This window comes from Eptatretus burgeri, chromosome 5 (assembly GCF_056783735.1).
Source record: "Eptatretus burgeri isolate ZD-2024b chromosome 5, Ebu_testis_v1, whole genome shotgun sequence".
NCBI classification, from domain to species: domain Eukaryota; kingdom Metazoa; phylum Chordata; class Myxini; order Myxiniformes; family Myxinidae; genus Eptatretus; species Eptatretus burgeri.
Window position 1 is genome coordinate 21883135 of NC_140965.1, and position 23298 is coordinate 21906432.

The 23298-nt window shown below is 46.8% G+C and overlaps 1 protein-coding gene across 1 annotated transcript; it reads left to right on the plus strand.

Annotated features, from left to right (window-relative positions):
* The first annotated feature begins 10070 nt into the window (after positions 1–10070).
* On the plus strand, positions 10071–12468 carry LOC147026039 (uncharacterized). Its single transcript, XM_085880287.1, has one exon. The coding sequence runs from the start codon at positions 11253–11255 to the stop codon at positions 12105–12107; it is 855 nt and encodes a 284-aa protein (XP_085736413.1). The 5' UTR covers positions 10071–11252; the 3' UTR covers positions 12108–12468.
* The last annotated feature ends 10830 nt before the right edge of the window (positions 12469–23298 follow it).

Genomic DNA, 23298 nt, shown 5'->3' on the forward strand with positions numbered 1-23298 from the left:
TCAGGCCTTCCTCTGCCTCCCCCCGGTTCGTCCTGATGTCCCTTCCTGCTGGAAATGTCAAACACAATGAGAGGCTTTGACAGGCCCCTCTAGGTTTTTTTGGGGTGGGGGGGGGGTAGGTTTGGGGGGAGGGGTGGTGGAGAAGGGAAGGAGAACAAATTTACCCGTGTGAAAAGTGCTTTCACCTCAGCGTTGCCCAGGTAAAAAAGGAAATTGTAATACCCTCTGCCACCACCACCAAGTGGCACAACATGGTACAAATTTACATCGATAATTTACACCCCTCCCCCCCCCCACCCCCGCACGAGACCACGGCCACAGCCGATGTTAACCCCCACACAAATTGTATTTGCACCCCGAGTTTGGAGTTTGTAACTAAAAAGATGTAGCCAAGAATAAGGAACAAAGCGAGAGAGAGAGGGAGGGGGAGAGAGAGAGAGAGAGAGAGAGAGAGAGAGAGAGAGACAGAGAGAGAGAGAGAGAGAGAGAGAGAGAGAGAGAGAAAGAGAGAGAGAGAGAGAGAGAGAGAGAGAGAGAGAGAGAGAGAGAGAGAGAGAGAGAGAGAGAGAGAGAGGAAGAGAAGACAAGAGAATAGGAGAGAAGAGGAGTGGTGTGGAAAGGAGAGGAGAGGAGTGGAGAGGATAGGGGACAGACAGACAGAGACATAAACAGATATAAAAAGGTCCAAGTGGTCTCAAGCTCCAAATGGTCAAAGATCGAATCTGTCTGAAGGGTGTAAGGGGTTTGAATGGTGTTTAGGTCTGAGGGGTCTAAACTCTAAAGGGACTTCAGTGGTGTAAAGGTCTGAAGGTTCTCGGGGTCAAAAGGGTGAAGGGATAAAAAAAGGCGTCTAAAAGTGTTAAAAGTCTTAAAGGTAAAAGATGTCTTGAGGGTCTTAAACGTAAAAGGGGTTTTAAAGGGTCTGATGGGTCTTGGAAGTATTTTGGGTCTTTTGAGTCCTCAGAGTCCTTGGGGTATTATGGGTCTTTTGGGTCCTCATGGTATTTATTTTGGGTCATCAGGGACTTTTTGGTCATCAGGGTTTATTATATCCTAAGGATCTTATCAGTCTTTGGGGTCCTTCGAGTATTTTGGGTCCTCATAGTCTTTCAGGTTCTCAGGGTGTTTTGGGTCTTATGGGTATTTTGGGTCCTCAGGGACCTTTGGGTCATTAGGGTCTTCTCGGTCCTCTGGGGACTTTTGGGTCATCTGGGTCTTTTGTGTCCTCAGGGTGTTATGGGGTGTTTAGGATCTTTTTTGGTCTTTAGGGTCTTGGGGTTCTTAAAGGATATTCAACGGTTGAAGGGTCGAAAAGTACATTCCAAGAGTATGTAATTAATAGACGTACGTGTGTGAAGTCAGTGTGCAATTGACGTTCAAAGAGTACATAATTAATAGACATGTAGTCACACGGCTTCATGTACGGACAACGAGTTTTTCGTTTTTAATTGTGTGGAAAGAGAAACGTGAATAAATCACCCTTTGTAGCCAAAGGAAATTTGGAAATTGTAATACCCACTGCCACCACCACAAGGTGGAGAGACACGGTGCATATTTACTTTGAGAATTTATACCCCTCTCTGCCCACCACACCCCTGCATGAGGTAGCAGCCACATAGCCGAAGTTACCCCCCCCCCCAACCACACGCACGCATGCACGCGCGTGCACGCGCACACGCACACACACACACACACAGTTGTATTTGTACCCCGAGTTTGGAGTTTATCATGAACGTAGTGAGCTTCAGACTCAACGCGTGCACATGAGAGAATAGGAAACAACAACAACAACAACACAATACCCTGGCAATTTAGAATCCGTGTCGTCGGTTATGACCCTTTTGCTTCCGGTTTTTGTCATGGGGAATGATGCGTCCCGGGAGACAAAGGCATCGTCGGAGACATGAAAGACCCAAATATCAGACATGGTGTATATTTCCTCCACTGATTTTAATAAAGATATCTCCCGCATCATCAAAAATAATTTTTAATCGTGATTTACATTATTTGATCGCTGATCCTGAATCCAGGCCGAAGTAACCGGAAATTGCAGCATCGAACGTAAGAAGAATTCTACGTTCGCTTCTCGGCTTTGCCTATTCCTTATTAACTTGAAAGATGTGGCTGTGCATGAGGAACAAAGATAGACAGACAGATAGATACATAGACAGTCAGAGAGAGAGATAGAGATAGAGATAGAGATGATAGAGAGACAATGCCATTTATAAATACGAGGTGTATAGATGCATGAACACTCTGGTATCCCCAAGGGTTGGGAAACATGTGGGTGAAGTTTCCCCTCGAACTGTCAAGCTGTTATGGAGAAGAAGATGTTTAAAGGTTTATTTTTCAAGAAAATCATAGCTGCCACACCAAGTGATCTATGACATCATAATGATCATTGAGACATTCTGAATGAGTAGTCGCAGCGATGGTGAAAACAGCGGGTCTAAGAACCTCTTTGGTGTCATTAAAAATTGGGGGAGTGCCAATTATAGAAACAAACCCCACAACAGCAATAAGCCTCAAACAAACTCACAAACTCGCACGAGCTCTTCCACGAGCCTCGACCATCTATCTATAATTCCAGCGATCTCTGTGTCTGTCTGTCTGTCTGTCTGTGACTGCTGTTTCCCGACAACCACTGGTCCGATCTAATTTAAACTTGCCAGGTATATTGCTGGAGCCCTGTGGATGTGCCTTTTCAAGGTTTCATATTAATCGGACAAGTGGTTCCAAAGTTATGGCCATTTATTTACTAAACCAATGACAGGACACGGTGCTATGACGTCACAATTCTTGTTTTTTTATTTTTTGCCACGTACGAGCACGCACGAGTCGACACAAAATACAACAAAATAAACTCACAACTTAAACTCATTCCTTCGTCGTTCTACGAGCACTACTACTAGTACCACGAATACACAGCTGAGGGGTAGAGAGACCCCACGTGGGAGTTTACCCTTTTACATTCCCTTCCCTTGGGACGGGGGGAATTAACCAAGGAATTTGTAATTTGTTCAGGGTGCCGGCGATAGCTCGCCTACCCACAAACACCGACACACAGGACACCAGTTTATACGTCCATCCGAAGGACCGGACACACATTGATGAATCTCCCTGTCTGTGAAACATTTCTAGCTCGGTCGAGATTCGAACCCGGGCTGCACGGCTCAGACACGAGTGTGTGTAACCGTCGGCCATCTTGACAGCCCATTCAGCCTGGATTCGAGAAAAAAATATATAATTCACTTAATGTTGTGGAAAAACCCGCGTGAAATACCTTTGTGGTGTTTTGTAAAAGGGTCGACGGATCATGGAAAATAAACAAGATAAACCAGATAAACCAAGTCCGTAAGAATCTCTGAAGAGATAAAACGCAGAGTCCTCCACGACACGTCCACACGCTGAGAGGGTGACGTCACACTGATTGCTCCAACGAATCAGAATCGGTTGTCCAGCCAAAGCCAGTCAGATGACGCGGCTCATTGTTACCACGTGGTACATTGTCGTGACGTCAGCGTTCCCTTCCCGTCATTCAAAATGGGGAATTTAACTGATTTCAGGGTCGTAGTTAGGAACTCCTCTCGGTGTGGAGAAAACACAGGAAGGTTCGATCAGTGTTTCCCTCCGTACAGAACACACGTGAAGCCGATCTTCATGTAATATTATATTAAATATCAAACTTTCATTATCAACGTTCTTCTTTAATGTGTCTGTGTGTGGTGTGTGTGTGTGTGTGTCTGTGTGTGTGTGTGTGTGTCTGTGTGTGTGTCTGTGTCTGTGTGTGTGTGTGTGTGTCTGTGTGTGTGTCTGTGTGTGTGTGTGTGTGTGTCTGTGTGTGTGTGTGTGTGTGTCTGTGTGTGTGTGTGTGTGTGTCTGTGTCTGTGTGTGTGTGTGTCTGTGTGTGTGTCTGTGTGTGTGTGTCTGTGTGTGTGTGTGTGTGTGTGTCTGTGTGTGTGTGTGTCTGTGTGTGTCTGTGTGTGTGTGTCTGTGTGTGTGTGTGTCGTGTGTGTGTGTGTCTGTGTGTGTGTGTGTGTGTCTGTGTGTGTGTCTGTGTGTGTGTCTGTGTGTGTGTGTCTGTGTGTGTCTGTGTGTGTGTGTGTATGTGTGTGTGTGTGTCTGTGTGTCTGTGTGTGTGTCTGTGTGTGTGTGTCTGTCTGTGTGTGTGTGTTTTTGTGTGTGTGTGTGTTTATGTGTGTGTGTGTGAGTGTGTGTGTGTGTGTGTGTGTGTGTGTGTGTGTGTGTGTGTGTGTGTGTGTGTGTGTGTGTGTGTGTGTGTGTGTGTGTGTGTGTGTGTGTGTGTGTGTGTTCCTTTGGATGATCTAAGAGCGGTCTTTTCTTGGTTCAGGTGAAGATGGGGACCTTCACCCCGATGGAGGACTGGTCCAATTGTATGACCATTCATTCTGGTCCTTCGGGGTTCGGATGTGTGTGTTTCATTGACCACGTGCTTCAGCCTTTTGTCCCAAACTGTTTAAACGTTTTGATTTTTAAACTCTTTTTCTATAATTAACTGAAGCAACTGCCGTAAGGTTTTGGATGATCGAATCTCATGTTTATCACAAAAAAGTTTCGTGTTTTACCGTGAAACCCGACGGGGGTCGGCAGGTCCAGTGCGTGCACTGTACAAGTGTCCCCCAAGTCTCTTTACCCCCATTCCCCCCAAACCGACTCTGGATTGATGAGTCAGGGGTAAAGGGAGGTCGGAGGGGTGCCCTTACACACATGTACACCCGGTTTCAGAGTTCTTCGGTGACCTGCACCTTTAATATCACGCTCACACCGAGCGCACTGTCATTTTGAACAATTTCACCGAGAAACGTCCATTGTGTACGTAATATGTAGACAGAGATCAAAGACCACAACTCGGCAGTGGATCATTGTGGAGGGGCAGATGAGGGCTCTTTACACTCGGGGGAGTCTCATATACACTGGACTATGGTCACTGTGGACAATTATTTTTGCCGCCATTGCTGGGTTCGCCGTGATTTCTTTTCGTTGTGTGTCCTCACAGAGTTCCCGCCCTTTTGACTATCTTGTTCCAAGCATGTAACACGATCTTCTGACGCATACCTTTATTTGGGCGGTGTATAGGGAACCGACAGCTCTGTACAGGCAAAAAAACATCCCCAGGTTACGTGCACGAAGAAAAAACAAACCGACAGCTTAAAATTCAAAACACGTCACTGCACGAAAAAAGGTGGGGACAGGAACACAGGACCGTTCAAATGTGGTGTCCGAGGCGCAGCGGAACACGGAGAGCGAGAGCGGAGCAGTCACTCCGCTTTATTGCGCGTCCGGATGCACATCACCGCCACCCCAAGCGGCCGAGTCATGATACACGAAAACCCAATCACGTGATACAGCACACTCCTCCCCTCGTAAAATAATAATTCAAATGATGAAAGGACAATCATAACATGACCAAACGAAACCAATCAACACTCAAAATCCTCCAAGTACCGCGGCCGTCTCCTGACCCGCAGGTCTCCTGACTCCTGTCTCGTCGTCTTCGAGCAGGACTGAATCAGGTGAAGACCCCGCGGGCGTCGACACATCCGGCCCTGGCGATACAACGTCTGGCCACGGCGACTTCACAGGTGAGGGTCCCACATCGCTCGGCACGGGGGGGGGGGGGGTGGTCCACGTGCCGCTTCCACACCATCAGTCCGCACCATGCAATTCGCCGGCCCCAGTACCACAGAGACCACAGCCGGCACTCATTTGGAACCGTGGAAATAATCGCGCACCATTACCCGCTGTCCCACATAAAAACCGCGCAGCAGCGTGGGGCGCGACACCGCCCCACTCCCCGACCCTCCAGGTCACAGCAAATCCAGTCTGGACCGCAATGCCCGTCCATAGAGACGAATGGCAGGCGAATCACCCGTGACAGGATGAATCACGTTCCTGTATTGGAGCAAAAAGACATCAACCACCGCCTGCACAGGTGCAACACCCCCCCTGGAAAAGCCCGTTTCAACATCTTAACAAACGCCTCCGCCTGACCATTCGTCGCAGGGTGATACGGTGCGGACCTTAGATGTCGAATACCATTTTGACGCATAAATTCATCAAATACACCCGCGATGAACTGCGGACCGTTACCAGAGACCAGAACCTCGGGTAATCCTTTATTAGCAAAGATCGTCCGCAGTTTCTCTACTGTAATGTATGCTGCATTACTACAACCTCTGGCCATTTCGAGAATGCATCGATCACAATCAAAAACATTTTGCCATTAACCGGCCCCGCAAAATCTACATGGACCCTCTGCCAGGCTCTGACTGGCGCAGGCCATAGTCCCGAAGTTCAACGCGGGTTGTCAGCATCTGTTTGGCACGTGGTGCAATGGTTAACCAACTGCTCATTGTCTTTGTCCAACCCCGGCCACCACAACAGGCTACGAGCAAGACTCTTGGTCTTCACGACGCCAAGGTGACTGACATGCAGTTCTTCCAAACACCGCTGCCTGAACTTCACTGGAATCACCGCCCTCATTCCCCACATAACGCACCGTTGGACCAACGACAGCTCCGATGCGCGCAACGCGAAAGGCTTAAATGCCGGTGTTGAAGGTAGATCGCTCCAATTCCCCATAGAAATCGCCTGGACGACACGGGCGAGCACTGCATCATGAGCCGATTCCACCGCGACCTGTTTGGCCATGATCGGCCCGCTTTGGACCTGGCCCAGCGCAAACACATCGACCCAGTCGGCCGACTCAGACGCAGCTGGACCCTCCGCACATGGCAAGCGCGAGAGCCCGTCGCAGTTAGCATGCTTCTCGGTGCTTCGGAAATGAATATCGTAATCGTAAGCAGCAAGAAACAGACACCACCGCTGTATTCGCGCGGCCGCTACCACCGGTACCTCGCGTTCGGGTCTCAGGATGAATTGAAGCGGTTTGTGATCCGTCTGCAAAGTGAAATGCCGCCCCAGCAGGTATTGATGAAACCTCCGCACACCCCACACGAGGCTGAGAGCCTCGTGCTCGATCCGGGCATATTCCCGCTCTGCTGCGGACAGGGTCCGGGATGCAAAACAAACAGGCCGCTCGGAACCATCGTCCATCCTGTGGGAGAGCACTGCCCCGATGCCATATGCAGAGCTGTCACATGCCAATAAGAGCAGACGCGCAGGCTCGTAGTGCACGACGACCGTATCCTCTGTGAGCAGCCGCTTGACGCGGTTGAACGACGCCTGGTGTGCAGGCCCCTAGGCCCAGCGCTCGTCCTTCCTGAGCAACTGCGTTAACGGCGCAAGTTGTGAGCTGAGCCCGCGCACGAACCTTTGGTAATACTGGGCCATGCCAATGAACGCGCGCAGCTGCGTCTTGTCGCGAGGTGGTGGCATGTGCTGAATCGCCTCCACCTTCCGAGGGCCTTTCAACAGCCCATCCAGCGTGATGATGTGCCCGAGGTATTCCAAGCGCTGCTTGAAGAATGCGCACTTGTCTCTGTTCAAGCGCAAGCCGCACGCTTCTAGCTTCGTCAGCACTTGGGTAATGTTCGCAAGATGCTCGTCCGCCGTTTTCCCCGCAATGAGCACATCGTCCAGGTAGGTTTGAGCGGGCAGGCCAATGCAAACCTGATCCATGGCTTTCTGCCACAAGGCAGGGGCCGAAGCAATCCCAAAACAGAGTCGGGTATATCGATAGAGCCCTTGACACGTGTTGATTGTCAAAAGGTCGCTACTCCCAGGATCCATCGGCAGGTGAAAATATGCATCACGCAGGTCTAGCTTCGTGAAGTATCGACTCCCCGCTAATCGTGCATATATTTCATCGATTGACGGCAGTGGATATTGCTCCACGCTGAGCCCCGGGTTAACCGTGGACTTGAAGTCCTCGCACAATTGGATGTCTCCATTCCGTTTCAGCACCGTGACGACCGGGGTGGCCCAATCTGAGTACGACACCCGTTTGATCACTCCACAGGCCTCCAGCCTATCCAGTTCACCCTTGACCTTGTCACGCAGGGCATACGGCACCGGTCATGGTTTACAAAAACGAGGAACCACCCCCTCCTTCAGGAAGAGTTTTGCCTCCATGCCCTTGAGTTTCTCAAGGTCGTCGCAAAACAAACCTTGATGTCTTTAAAGAATCTTCTCCAACTGATCCTCCCATCGGTTCGGCACGGGTTGCACAAGGTGAACGGAAGCCCAGTCCAGCCTGATGCGGGTCAAGCAGTCTCGGCCTAGGAGAGACGGACCCCTCCCCCGCACGACGTACAACGGAAGCGCGGCGACCTGGCCTTGGTACCACACAGACACGTCTGCCATCCGGACTGGCGTTATCTTCTCGCGGGTGTACGTGAACAGTGTGAGGACCGACCTGATAAGCTTCAGGTCGTTGAGTCTACGTGCGGTCTGTTCGCCGATGATCGACACCGCCGCTCCCGTATCAACCTGAAACGTGATCGGCGTGTTGTTCACTTCGACTTCCACCGTCATCGGGCGCGCCGCCGCAGGGCCACTTGAAAACAGGCCCATCAACAGCTGCCGGTTCCGCCCCGGGTCGCTGAGGTCACCTCGCACATCGCCGTCCATGACCTTAACGGCGACCAACGCCCCTCGGCACACACGCTTCAGATGACCCACCTTGTGACAACGTAAACACACGGTGCTTTTAAACGGGCACACACGGCGCAGGTGTCGACCTCCGCATCCCAAACACGTCCGCGGGGTCACCTCGCCGCTCATGCGTCCGTGTGGCGCCGTCCTGCCTAGGTCCACACCGAATGTCGTGCGTGCGTCCCGGGGCGCTCGCGACACCGCGTGGGCCCCCGGGCCATCCGGCATGACGCGGCCGGTGATGGCCCGAACATCTCCGAGAGTCTGCTCGACAGCCGAGGTAAATGTAATGGCTTCACCCTTCAGCCGTAGAACCGCCGAAACCATTTTCGCATCTTGCAAACCAGAAATAAAACGATCTCTGAGCCGAGCTGGACGCTCCTCTGCCGTGAACTTGCAGGCCACGGAAGAATGCTTCACTTGCGCCACAAAATCAGCGACTCGCTCCTCCGTACCTTTCGCGAGGCGATCGAACTGGTATCGAGCTGGCTGTAATGACTTCTCCGGCGCAATGTGTGCTTTCATCTTCTGCACAATGTCCCGAAACGACAGCGTGTCTCCACTGGGCTTGTCTGGCAACACCAAATCACTCAGTAGTCGATAATGTTCCGCCGATAGCGAGGCGAGCAAGATCGACTTCTGTTTGCTCTCGTCGACGACATCATTTGCGTGGAAATAGCACCCCAACTGTTCTGAAAACAATTCGAAGTCGTCTCCGATGAAAACGGGCACCTGTCCGTGCACCGTGACTCGTCGATCAACCATCCTCGTCACCAAATGTGGTGTCCGAGGCGCAGCGGAACATGGAGGGCGAGAGCGTAGCAGTAACTCCGCTTTATTGCCCTTCCAGATGTACATCACTGCCACCCCTAGCGGCCGAGTCATGATACACGAAAACCCAATCACGTGATACAGCACAGTGGACACGTATCATACCCTCCTCCACCTGGAGGGGCGCTACACCATACCCAGTGGCGGTGGCGGTGACGGTGCAACGGGTGCAGGCAGTGGAGAGGTACATAGAGTACAGGCACATACCTGCCAACTCTACCGATTTGCGCGGTAGCCTACCGATTTTCTATAGCTCCCAACGCCTACCGATTTTATTAGTCAGACATACCGCATTGGAAATTATTATTGGAAAAAAAATAGTTGTGTTTTGTCAGTTTTGCGTTCGTTTCTCACTGCCAAGATCGTATTACACGCGGCTGCTTCCACATTCCACACAACTCGTGCCTGACCTGGATTTCTTATCTCATCAGCGATTAGTTATTGCTTCCAAACGAAGCATGACCAATCAAATGGGACGACAGGAAACAGCGGGCATTCATTTCCAGACAACGCGCCATTGGCATTTTCCATTCATGATCAAAGACTGCAGTTAACAGAGTACTCATCGCTTCAGTGCACGACAACAATGCAAACACCAGAAAAGAAAAACTACCCCCACGCTGGGTCAAGAAGTTTCAGCCAAGTTGGACAACAGAGTTCAAGTGTATCAAGGCTTCGCGTAAGGGAGACCGACATGCCTCCTGTGATATGTGTCGATCAGACTTCTCCATCAGTCATGGAGGATACAACGACTTGCGTCGCCACATCAGCACGGGGAAACACATGAGCAACTCCCGCGCGGTGGCAACCACATCAAAAATAGCCTTCCAGCCAGTGCGAGAGATGCCGACGTCAATCAACTCCGAGGTTTTATTTCAAGGACTGTTGATGGAGCACAATTTGCCTCTGGCCCTAAATGACCATTTCTCCAAGCTGGTCCCACGGATGTTCCCCGACAGCGAGATCGCGCGCCAGTACGCATGTGGTCGTACCAAGGCGACTCGTATTACGTGCACCATTGCGGGTCAGTCAGTTGATCGCATCAAGCAAAATGTCGGCCGGAACGATCTGATGTTTACCCTGGCAACGGATGGAAGCAGTGATGATGAGGACAGGTTTTTCCCAGTCTTCATCACCCATGAAGATCAGATAACGGGCCTAATCACAACATCATTTCTCGACATGCCAGTAGTCAATTCCGCGACTGGTGAGAATATTGCCACGGCATTAAAGGACTCTACGAAAGTGTGACTTAAGCCTGAAACAATGCATTGCTTTCTCGTCGGACAATGCCTCAGTAATGACTGGTCGACATCGTGGCGTCATGGGGTACCTCCAAAAAGACACAAACACAGACATATACCTGATGGGCTGTCCGTGTCACTTAAGCGCCAAGGCAGGTGGCAAGGCTCTGAAGGGTTTTGATCCTGAGGATTTTGTCATAGATTTGTACTACCACTTTAACAAGAGTGCGAAAAGGAAACATCTGCTCCGAGACATGCTAGTATTCTGTGATGTGACCATAAGGAAAGTGCTAAAAAAACGTCTCGACTCGGTGGCTGAGTCTCCACAAGTGCCTGGAAAGAAGCCTGAATCTCTGGGATGGCCTGCGGTCTTGCTTCTTGACACACTTTGACGACAATGATGATGACTATGATGATGCACCTCTACAAGGGAAGGAACCGCAGAAGCGGAAAAGGTCATCCAAGACTAGAGGTGGGCCTAGAGAGCAGAGGCTGGTCAGACTCTTCAAAGATCCAACTGCACAGCTTTACATCCACTTCCTGCATGCTGTCCTGCCCAACTTCGATGGCTTTAACACGCTTCTGCAGACCGAGGCTCCTATGATCCACCGCCTGTACTCCTCAATGGTGAAGCTCTACAGAAGCATCCTGTCCTGTCTGGTCCTGCCCTCTGTCATCCAGGGTGAGGAGGACGTTTTGAATGTGGACTTCACTGAACAGGACAACCAGAGGTCGAACAGGGAGCTATTTGTTGGTTTCCAGGCAATGCAGCTCATTGTGAAGAATGCCCTAGAGGGGACCAGTGGAGTGACGAAATTTAGAGCAGAGGTCCGAATGTTCTACGTTGGTTCCCTGACCTACATGATGGACAAATTCCCATTCCAGGACCCTTTGATCAGGAATGCGGTCATCGTGGACCCAGCCTCCTCCAAGACAGCTTCCATGCAGAGCCCACTTACACTGGTTGAACAGCTCCCTGCATCTGTTGTCCCAGAAGAGAACAGAGATGCGCTGTGCAGAGAGTTCTGCACATATCAGTCAGATGTCACCCTGCCAGCATATGACCCAGATGAGAGGGTGGATGTGTTTTGGGCAGCCATGGAGAAGATGACGGACCCTGCCACTGGCACCAGCCAGCCCGTTTACCCATCGCTCTGTAGACTGGCCAAACACGTCCTGCTGATCCCTCACAGTAACGCCTACTGCGAGTCCCTTTTCAGCATGGTCAAAAAAACGACAACTGATCAGAGGAGCACGTTGGGATGCGGCAAGGAAGGTCACGCCAAGTCAAGCGTGTACGAGGACAGCCATGGCATCAGAAACACTCTGTGTGGTTTGCTGGCAGGGAAGATTAACATCTTCAAGCCGGATGGAGTCAGCTGCTTCTCGTGGAAGCCAGATGCCGACCTTCTTAAGAAGGCCAAATCTGCCACCGACCAGGCTCTGAATAGCTAAATGTGCATCTTAACTGTTCAAACCTGAAAACTGTAAATATGTTATGAAATCAGAGTGGCCATTCATTTCATTTATAAAGATGTATCAGTGAGTTTATGTAAACTCTTGTGTACACGTATGGGCACATACATGTGGAGCTTGGACAGTCAGTAATTTATGTAAACGTGACTGATGATCATGATGTCTTAGAAAAATAAAGATTGGTGAGTAGATCAACCATGTTAAGTTTTCTCTTTTTCACTCTAAAAATATGTTGATATATTTCAGCTAACTGTGGTCTCAAAATGCAGGAGATTGCACCATTTTGCTTCATTTTTTTGAAAAATTCCCGGGGGGGCATGCCCCCGGACCCCCCTTAGGACACGTGCGGAACCAGCCTACCGCTTTTCCTTTAAAAAAAAAAAAGGTTGGCAGGTATGCAGGCAGTGGAGAGGTACATATAGTACAGGCAGTGAAGAGGTACATAGAGTACAGGCAGTGGAGAGGTACATAGAGTACAGGCAGTGGAGAGGTACATAGAGTACAGGCAGTGGGGAGGTACATAGAGTACAGGCAGTGGAGAGGTACATAGAGTACAGGCAGTGGAGAGGTACATGGAGTACAGGCAGTGAAGAGGTACATAGAGTACAGGCAGTGGAGAGGTACATAGAGTACAGGCAGTGGAGAGGTACATAGAGTACAGGCAGTGGGGAGGTACATAGAGTACAGGCTGTGGAGAGGTACATAGAGTACAGGCAGTGGGGAGGTACATAGAGTACAGGCAGTGGAGAGGTACATAGAGTACAGGCAGTGGAGAGGTACATAGAGTACAGCAGTGGAGAGGTACATAGAGTACAGGTAGTGGAGAGGTACATAGAGTACAGGCAGTGGAGAGGTACATAGAGTACAGGCAGTGGAGAGGTACATAGAGTACAGGCAGTGGGGAGGTACATAGAGTACAGGCAGTGGAGAGGTACATAGAGTACAGGCAGTGGAGAGGTACATAGAGTACAGGCAGTGGGGAGGTACATAGAGTACAGGCAGTGGAGAGGTACATAGAGTACAGGCAATGGGGAGGTACATAGAGTACAGGCAGTGGAGAGGTACATAGAGTACAGGCAGTGGAGAGGTACATAGAGTACAGGCAGTGGAGACTTACATAGAGTACAGGAAGTGGGGAGGTACATAGAGTACACACAGTGGAGAGGTACATAGGGTCCAGGTGGTGGGGAGGTACATAGAGTACAGGTGGTGGGGAGGTACATAGGGTCCAGGTGGTGGAGAGGTACATAGAGTACAGGTGGTGGGGAGGTACATAGAGTACAGGTGGTGGGGAGGTACATAGAGTACAGGTGGTGGGGAGGTACATAGAGTACAGGTGGTGGGGAGGTACAGAGAGTACAGGTTGTGAGGAGGTACATAGGGTCCAGGTGGTGGGGAGGTACATAGGGTCCAGGTGGTGGGGAGGTACATAGAGTACACGTGGTGGGGAGGTACATAGAGTACAGGTGGTGGGGAGGTACATAGAGTACAGCAGTGGAGAGGTACATAGAGTACAGGCAGTGGAGAGGTACATAGAGTACAGGCAGTGGAGAGGTACATAGAGTACAGGCAGTGGGGAGGTACATAGAGTACAGGCAGTGGAGAGGTACATAGAGTACAGGCAGTGGAGAGGTACATAGAGTACAGGCAGTGGGGAGGTACATAGAGTACAGGCAGTGGAGAGGTACATAGAGTACAGGCAATGGGGAGGTACATAGAGTACAGGCAGTGGAGAGGTACATAGAGTACAGGCAGTGGAGAGGTACATAGAGTACAGGCAGTGGAGACTTACATAGAGTACAGGAAGTGGGGAGGTACATAGAGTACACGCAGTGGAGAGGTACATAGGGTCCAGGTGGTGGGGAGGTACATAGAGTACAGGTGGTGGGGAGGTACATAGGGTCCAGGTGGTGGAGAGGTACATAGAGTACAGGTGGTGGGGAGGTACATAGAGTACAGGTGGTGGGGAGGTACATAGAGTACAGGTGGTGGGGAGGTACATAGAGTACAGGTGGTGGGGAGGTACATAGAGTACAGGTGGTGGGGAGGTACATAGGGTCCAGGTGGTGGGGAGGTACATAGAGTACAGGTGGTGGGGAGGTACAGAGAGTACAGGTTGTGAGGAGGTACATAGGGTCCAGGTGGTGGGGAGGTACATAGAGTACAGGTGGTGGGGAGGTACATAGAGTACACGTGGTGGGGAGGTACATAGAGTACAGACAGTGGGGAGGCACATAGGGTCCAGGTGGTGGTGGAGGTTCAGCATTGGAAATTGGTAGAAATGAGGTGTGGGAGACAGTTTTTGTTGGTGATGAGATTATTAAATATGTTGATTCTTTATTCTGCAGAAAGAATTGTAGACACAGAATTCTGTGTAGTTTTGAAGGAGTGGGAGTTAGGGACATTGAAGGAAGGGTAAACGATATTGTATCGGGTCATGGTAGGAAGAAGGTGGTTGTGGTACACCGAGGTGTGAATGATGTTGGGAAAGTTTACTCAGAGGTTTTGAAAAATAGATACAGGATATTGGGTAAGCGGCTGAAAGAAAAGGGTTGTGAGGTCATGCTTTTTGGGATGCTCCCAAGATTAGGAAACAATATGGACATTATGAGCAGAGCAATAGACGTCAACCAATGGCTGGAAGAATGGTGTAGGGAGGAAGGTTTCACATTGAAGAAGCAGTGGGAATCATTCAGGGGACAAGGGGAGTGTTTCCGGAATGATGGCCAGATGTTAAATAGAAAGGGGGCGGCAAGGTTTGTAGTGGGAATTGAGGAAGGAATTCATGCTTTTTTTTTAGGTCAGGGGAGGATGGGGAAGCTATTAAGGAAGGAATGGATGAAGTGATTGTGATGAGTAAGGCCAGGCAGGAAAATATAATTTCAGGAAGGGAAAAGTTAATATATTCTATACCAATGCCAGAAGTTTAAATAATAAGATGAAGAGCTTGAAGCCAAAGTAGATAATTAGGAGTACGATATAGTTGCGGTGAGTGAGACATGGTTTAAGAATAACTGGAGGACAGGATTAGAAGGCTACAAGGTGTATCGGTGTGATAGGAAGGAGAGAATAGGAGGAGGAGTAGCAATCTGGTTCAAGGACAGCATTGCATCAAGAGAAAGGGGTAACATTAAGAAAGGAATAAATGTTGAGGATTATGTGTGGGTAGAGATTAGAGATTCTAAAAACAGTAACATACTGGCAGGATGTTTTAAAAAGGCTCCGTGAGTGAAGGAAGAGGAGGGAGGAGGAGTACATGAAGAATTCAAAAGGCCATGTGGTAAGGGAAGAGTAGTGATTATGGGGGATTTTAACTTGCCAGGGATAGATTGGGAACAGGGAAAGGGCAGAGCGGATGAGGATTTCCTAGTTTTAGTCAAGGATTGCTTTTTAACCCAGTTTGTAGATAAGCCCACTTGTGGGAGTGCAGTGTTAGACCTCCTTTTAAGTAGTAATGACCCCATTATGGTGGAGGTTGGGGAGCATTTAGGAGCAAATGACCATAACATTGTGTGTGCAAAGATTCTGTTAAGGGTTAGAGTTCAGGATAGTAGGATAAGGCTGTTAGATTTCAGGAAGGAAAACGTTGAGGGTATGAGGAGAGAATTGGGTGATGTAGATTGGGAGACTCCGACAACAGGACAATCAGCATCAGAGAAATGGGAAACCTTCAAGGACCAAATGTGTAGAGTGCAGAGTAAGTACATTCCCATGAAGTGTAAAACCAAAAGCAGAAAGAGACCAGGGTGGTTGAGTTGTGAGATAAGAAACGCTATTAAGGAGAAGCAGAAAGCATATATTAGGTTTAAAAGAACATGACTGGAGTTAGATTTATTTCACTATCGAAGTCAACAGAGGCAAGTTAAGAAAATAACTCGGCAAGCCAAAAGACAGTATGAGAAGGACATGGCTAAGAATATTAAACAAAATAGCAAGGCTTTCTTTAAGTATATCAGGAGAAAAGAACAGGTTAGGACCAGTGTGGGCTCATTAAGGAATCACACCGGGAGAGTGGTTAGTGATGAAAGTGAGATGGCAGGCTTATTAAACAGGTATTTTAATTCAACTTTTACACAAGAACAGTCAGGAGAATTGCCAATAGCTGAGAGTATCTATCGAGGAGGTGAAGAAGGGCTTTTACAGAAGATCCAGGTTAGAGTGGAGGAAGTAAAGGAACAGCTCGGTAATCAAAGAGTAGATAAGGCTCCAGGTCCAGATAATATGAAGCCGAGAGTATTGATGGAGGTGGCTGAGCAGGTAAGTGAGATGTTGACGGATTTTTTCAATAGCTCACTGGAGTCAGGACAGGTAATGGAGGATTGGAGAGTCGCAAATGTAACACCACTATTTAAGAAAGGATCCAGAGAAGAATTGGGAAACTATAGACCTGTTAGTTTGACTTCAGTTGTGGGGAAAGTGTTGTTGACATTAATTAAGGACCAGATGAGGAACCATTTAAACAAATACAAACTAATTAAAGGTAGTCAACATGGGTTTACCAAAGGTAGTTCCTGTTTTACAAATGCTTTCGAGTTCTATGAAGCAGTGTCTGATTGGGTGGATGAGGGAAACGCAGTGGAAATAGTATATCTAGACTTTAAGAAGGCATTTGATAAGGTACCGCATCGGAGGTTGTTCGCCAAAGTGAGGGCTTGTGGAGTGTCTCGTTAGGTCGCTAATTGGATTGCAAACTAGCTTAGTGGTAGGAAGCAAAGAGTGGCTGTGAGTGGGAGGATGTCTTGCTGGGAGGATGTAAGTAGCGGGGTATCTCAGGGATCAGTACTCGGATTATTTACATCAACCAGGGAAAACCATTATTTACATCAACGATTTGGATAATAGGGTAAAGAGTAAACTTTCCAAATTTGCAGATGACACAAAGTTTAGAGGTGAGGTGGATAGCAGAGGGGGTGGTGATCAGATACAGGAAAGTATTGATACTTGCATAGATTGGGCAAAATATTGACAGATGGAATTTAACCTGAGCAAGTGTAAGGTGTTGGGGATTGGAAATAACAATTATAATAGAGATTACAGGATGCAAGGGGTAATTTTGGAGTGTGTCACACAGAAGTATCTGGGGGTGGTACTAATAGATATGGGAGGTAAGCGGGCAGCACAGTGCCAGGCAGCTATAGGTAAAGCAAACAGGGTTTTAGGCTGTATTTGGAGGGGGATCATTGATAAATCAAAAGAGGTGGTGTTAACATTGTACAGGAATTTAGTGAGAACCACATCCAGAATATTGTGTGCAGTTCTGGTCACCACAGTTCCGGAAGGACATAGATGCCGTGGAGAGGGTTCAGCGTAGAGCTACTAGTATAGATTGATTCCAGGCCTAGCAAGACTCAGCAATGAGGAGCAGCTGAAGGAGACAGGGCTTTATTCATTAGAAAGAAGGTGGTTACGAGGAGATATGATAGAGATGTTTAAGATAATGAAAGGTATAGATGCAATAAGTGCAGATGAATTTATTCAACAGAGTAGACAGTGATAGGACCAGGGGCCATAGCCTGAGAATAAAAAAATAGGAGAGTTAAGACGATAGCAAGGCAGGGGACTTTTACTCAGAGAGTAGTTAATGCATGGGATGGTCTCCCTGGAAAGGTCGTGGCAGCAGGAAAAGTAGATAAGTTTAAATTAGAATTAGATAGGTACCTGGAAGTTATGGAGATAGAGGGGTAGAGGGATGTTGATAAGACTTTAAGGTAGTTTGAATATTGATGGGTGATTGTGTCCGGAGTGCTGTTGGTGGGGTTCTTGTCAAGGGGGGTTGTGTGGTTGATGTGTGTTTTTAACCAAGCCCATGCCCCCTCCTGGAGGGGAAGAAAAGGGGGGGGGAAAAAACAAAAAAACAAATAACAAACGAAACTACACAAAAACTACAAAAAAAACAACAAAACTACAACAAAAAAATCATGAATTAAAAACATTTTTTTGGCATTTTCTTCATTCGATCTTGAGTAGATGGGTTGGTGTGGTGTTCGTGCAGGCATGATGGGCTGAATGGTCTCCACCTGTGTTGGATTTCCTTGTTATTCCCCCCCATTCATCCCCTAATACCACCGGCAAAGATAAAAACACCCCTACACATGAATTGGGATCATGTTGATCCTCAGAAGCAAGTGTGGATGTAATTGGCCCAGCACTGTAGGAGGAGTAGCATGACAAACAAATCCACAATCACCGGTCCGTGAATTATTTGTAGTAAGGACATGAAGTGCATGTGTCTGGTCCCTGCTCGTTGTCCCTTGAGCGCCGAGTCTGTTCTGATTATATATATATATATATATATATATATATATATATATATATATATATATATATATATATATATATATATATATATATATATATATATATATATATATTAGCATGTGTCTCGTCTCCCCTGTTTCATCGACCTTGAATAAACCATTTAAATAGTAAAGAAAACGTTTTCACGAGTTTCTGCTTTCCAACGTGGACACCGCCAGTTTTGGCTATGTTGGGTGAACTTTGGGGAATCTGAGTAATTTTGAACGCAGTAACATCTTAAAACACCGTTTCAGGATCCTCGAGAGGCATTTATAAGAAATAATGACATCATCATTGGGTATACCCCGGAGGAGACACCCTTTGCGTGACCTGGTTGCAACCTCAAGTTACACCCAGGAATACATTGTAAGTCTGCAGCGTGCAGACAAAAATGATTGGTAAGGTTCTGCACTATGGAAAAAGTCAACGGAAGCCAAGTCGAGATGAAAGGCAACATCAGTCAAGAGAGGTACAAAAAAAACCGATTGGACAATGGCAGAGGTTGAAGCTGGATGGAATACTGCACACAATCATTCAGTATCTGAAAGATGGCTCTAAGCATCAACAGTTGGTACGACCTGAGGTCTTGCATAGAGAAGCATTCCAAGCAAAACATGACCATGCAGGGCATTTTGGAGATCATAGGACACTGAAATCCATGAGACATTGTTATTATTGGCCATCAATGACCACTGATGTTCAACAATGGGTTCAGAGTTGTAAAATGTGCATTGGTAAGGGACACCTTACCATCACCCGTGGTCTGCATTGAACTGTTTGCCCCACTCAAAGGTGTAGCGATGGACTTTACTAGTCTAGAACGTTCATCAGATGGATATGAAAATGTCCTGATGCTGACGGACATGTTTACATGGTTTCGCAAGGCCATCCTGAACTGTAATCACACAGCACAAATGGTAGCTACAGCCTTGGTGAATTGGTTTTCTTACTGTGGTTGTCCAATGCCTTTGCACTCAGACCAGGGAAGAAATTTTGAGGCTTCTATAATGGCAAACCGATGTGAGATATATGGCATTGATAAAAGTCGCACCACCCCCGATCAAATTGGAAGGAAATGTTGGGTGTGAACACTGAAATCGAACAATGCACGAGATGCTTAGAACATTCCCGGCGGGTAGGAAACAACAATTGAGGGAATACCTGAGTTAACTCTCACCTACAACAGCCATGGACATTCATCCATTGGGTTTCCACAATTTTGTTTGATGATGAGCAGGGATGCCTGGCTGTTGATGGACATCATTCTAGAGTCTAGTCTGCACAACCAGCAAGCAGAAAGTATGGATCAGTAGGTTGCAGATCATCATGACCGGTTAAAGACGGCATGTGTTTTAGCCAAGGAATGCTTACAAGAGGCTGGGCTAGGCAGAAATAAAAGGATTCATGACAGGCTAGCACCAAGTGCACTGATTAAATCAGGGGACCGAGTTATACTGAGGAATCACAAACCGAGGGACACAAGATCCAGGATAGATGGGAACCTGAAACCTAACAGCAAGTCAATGTAGTCCACAGATATCAGTTAAAGCCTTGTACGTTTCCCATGAATGTGTCCCCAACAGGAGTACGACAACGATGATAACACAGATAACACGCTTGTTCAGCAAGAAGATAGTTGGGGTTTATGTACTTTATTACCCTGCGCAACTTGAGCATGAAAACCCTCCTCATGCAGACTTAACCGTTGGTGATGATGTACCAGCAATAGAGGATCAAGTCATGGATAAGGAAGACAGTCCAGTGCAGCCTGCTACATTACCCGTTTACAGAATGACCAAGTCCCTGAGAAGGTTTTCATTTCTACTGTTCACTGACATGGAGACATTGTGAGCTAATGTGGGGAAAATGTAAGATAAATATGTAGCCCCATGGAGTTTTTTTATTTATTTTTAAAATATGCAATGTCAAGGCTCATGTAAGAGCTAAAACACAGAACATATAACAAGGGGAGCAGGAGACAAGAGGGACGGGAGAGGGAAGCACAAAACAGTGGGGAATAGACACATGAGGAGATCTGTGGAAGGGAGCGGGATTGGATGGGGTAAACAGTTGTTCTCATTTTACTGGAATTTGTTATATATTTTTGCCACTGTAGTTTAAGGTCTAGCGATAGATTGTTGTTTGGCATATTTTTATTGCCACATCGATCGAATTGTCATTTGATTTATAGTGATTTGTCCCAAAGAGTTGATAAAATGTAAAGTCAAATTTTATTTATTAACCGCCGGGAATGGAAGGTGTGCACTTCCACCCTGACTTCCCTCCAGACAGGTTGTGGCTGGTCAGTGGGTAAATGGACTCGTTGGAGCACTAAATACGTTTCCTTTTCATGGATTGATTCAGAGTTATTAAATTATCTCAAGGAGATCCGTGGTACCAACCCACGTGTAATCCTATATTGAATTCCAGTGCGCTTGATGTTATTGGCTAAAAAACAGTACACGTAACCATTAATGTTGTTGCACGTGTTGGTAAAATCAAAGAGGTTTATTGTCCTAAATCAGGGTGAATAATTCTTAAGTGATTATTGTTAGCCTGTCTCCCGAGCAGCAGAAGATGGGGTTTTGCAATCACGTGTGTGTGTGTGTGTGTGTGTGTGTGTGTGTGTGTGTGTGTGTGTGTGTGTGTGTGTGTGTGTGTGTGTGTGTGTGTGTGTGTGTGTGTGTGTGCGTGTGCGCGCGCGCGCGTCTGTCTGGACCGCAACTGTTTTTTTTTATTTTTATTTTTTCTACCATTTCAGCTTTTGTCATCAAATTTCCAACGAATCTTTATTATAAGAATATGGAAAAGACAAATTCATAATTACAAAAAAGATAATTTTCATTATTTTTGTCATTCTTCGACCCTTTGGCTTTTTTTTTGCTGTATTATTTTTTTAAACATTTTCCCCTCAACAACTACTTATTCGATTGATAAAATTTTCAGGGTAGGAGCGACCCTGTGGGAAACGAAATTGTTGATTGAATTTATAAGGAGGTAAAATGCCAATTCGCTTCAGTTTGTGTTTTGAGAAATAATTTAATAAATATATGCTTAGAAAGCTCGTAGGGAGGCAAAGTACATTCCTTCGTGGTCATAAAAAACCTTATAAAATCTTATCTTTCTGCTGGCCATCTGGGTCAGCAGCAAGAAACAGCATACTCTTTCCCTCCCCTCACCGGGGCAATTTGGAGCAAGCTCCGATAACAGACTGTTTTTCATCCTGTGTTTGTGATTTTAACCTCACAAAGTTCCATCTGTTGTTTCTCCAAGATGCCTCTCTTTGCTCAGTTAATTTTCTTTGATGTATTAACCATACCCTGGAGGGATCATATATATATACTCGTTATACTCAATGTATGTTTAAGTTTTCTGATTGTGATTACGCTCCAGGCTAAGAACTTCCTCTTGCACACAAGTGTGTGTTATATTTATTGCTGAGTAAACAGCTTAAACTGAACTAAAGGTTCTTTCTGTCTTGAGGTGGCCAAAACTGCCACGACAACTTCCACCCCCCACCCCACACAGAGAATATTTTAATAATTGTGACGTCATAGGTCATGTGGAATGGCAGCCATCTTGGATTAAATGAAAAAAATTCAAATATTATATCTCTGAGCCCAAACTGGTCCAACATGTGGAACATGTCTTTCAATCCTGACAAATCTCACACTCTCACTATGTCTCTCTGAAAGGACCATTTAGAAAACCCACTCATCTACTTTCTCAACAATCCTCTGGAAGAAGTCCTTTCGTTTAAGCTTCTGGGTCTCACTATCTGCCATGATCTTTCCTGGAAAAGCCACATTTACACATGAGGATTCAGATATGGATGCATTTAATGATATAGAGCAGGCATTGGAGAGTGATGATGATAGCGATAATTAATATTATGCGTAATCCATGCACAATGACATTTTGTGGACATGACATAATAAATTTAAATTGTTTTTCTTAAATAAACTTATAATTTATATTCTTTATGTGAAGTAAGGAATATTTTCTCAGTCTTACGTCTTGCAGGTGACTACATGTTGGGTGTTGCAACAGTGATGAACTTATGTTTCAGACGTAATACCTGGTACATCTTTAGTTGGTGTGGGACAATTTTGGTATCAATAGAAAGGTAGTAAAATTTGTGATATCATAGAAGTATTTATTTGTTTGTGTCAGGTAAAATGAGCATGAATATACATTATTATTTCAGATATCTGAGTTGAATCTGAGTTGTCAAAAGGAAAAGCGAGGTACTTAACTCCTCTTCATCACTTCCTGGGACAAACATAACGCTATTAAATTTGACAGATGACTCTATTTTGAAAATCTGCATGTGATAATCTTTCATTTGATATATAATTTGTTAATGTTAATGCTTATTGGTCAACTGCAGAGATCTTATCAGTCAGGGGATTTTTTATGTGCGAAACTGAGGAAAAGTTGACATTTTGAGGGTACCATCAGATATGGTTGGAAAATGGATAGTGAGTCCCAGTTTATTCACTGTTACCAGTTGAATTCATGCTCAGGGGACCCTAAGGCTTCAGAAAAATATGGGGTCGAAGGGTTGTGGGGGGGGGGTGCACGTGGACCATATCTGGCCCATGGCCTATATTGTTTACTCCGTTTTCCGCACCCCATCCCTCTCCCTTCAACAGCTCTCATGATGTCCCTGTTCCCCACTGTTTTTTCCGACCTTCTCCCACCCCTCTTGTCTCCTGCCCCCCTTGTTGTGCATTGTGTGTTTGCTCTCATGTGAGCCTTGATAATGTGTCCAAAAAGAAAAAAAAAGGAGATTGAGAATAATTCAGGTAACAAAATGTTCATTTAGTGTTTGTTTTTGGTGTTTTTGGAAAGGGAAAGTCTTTCCATTTAT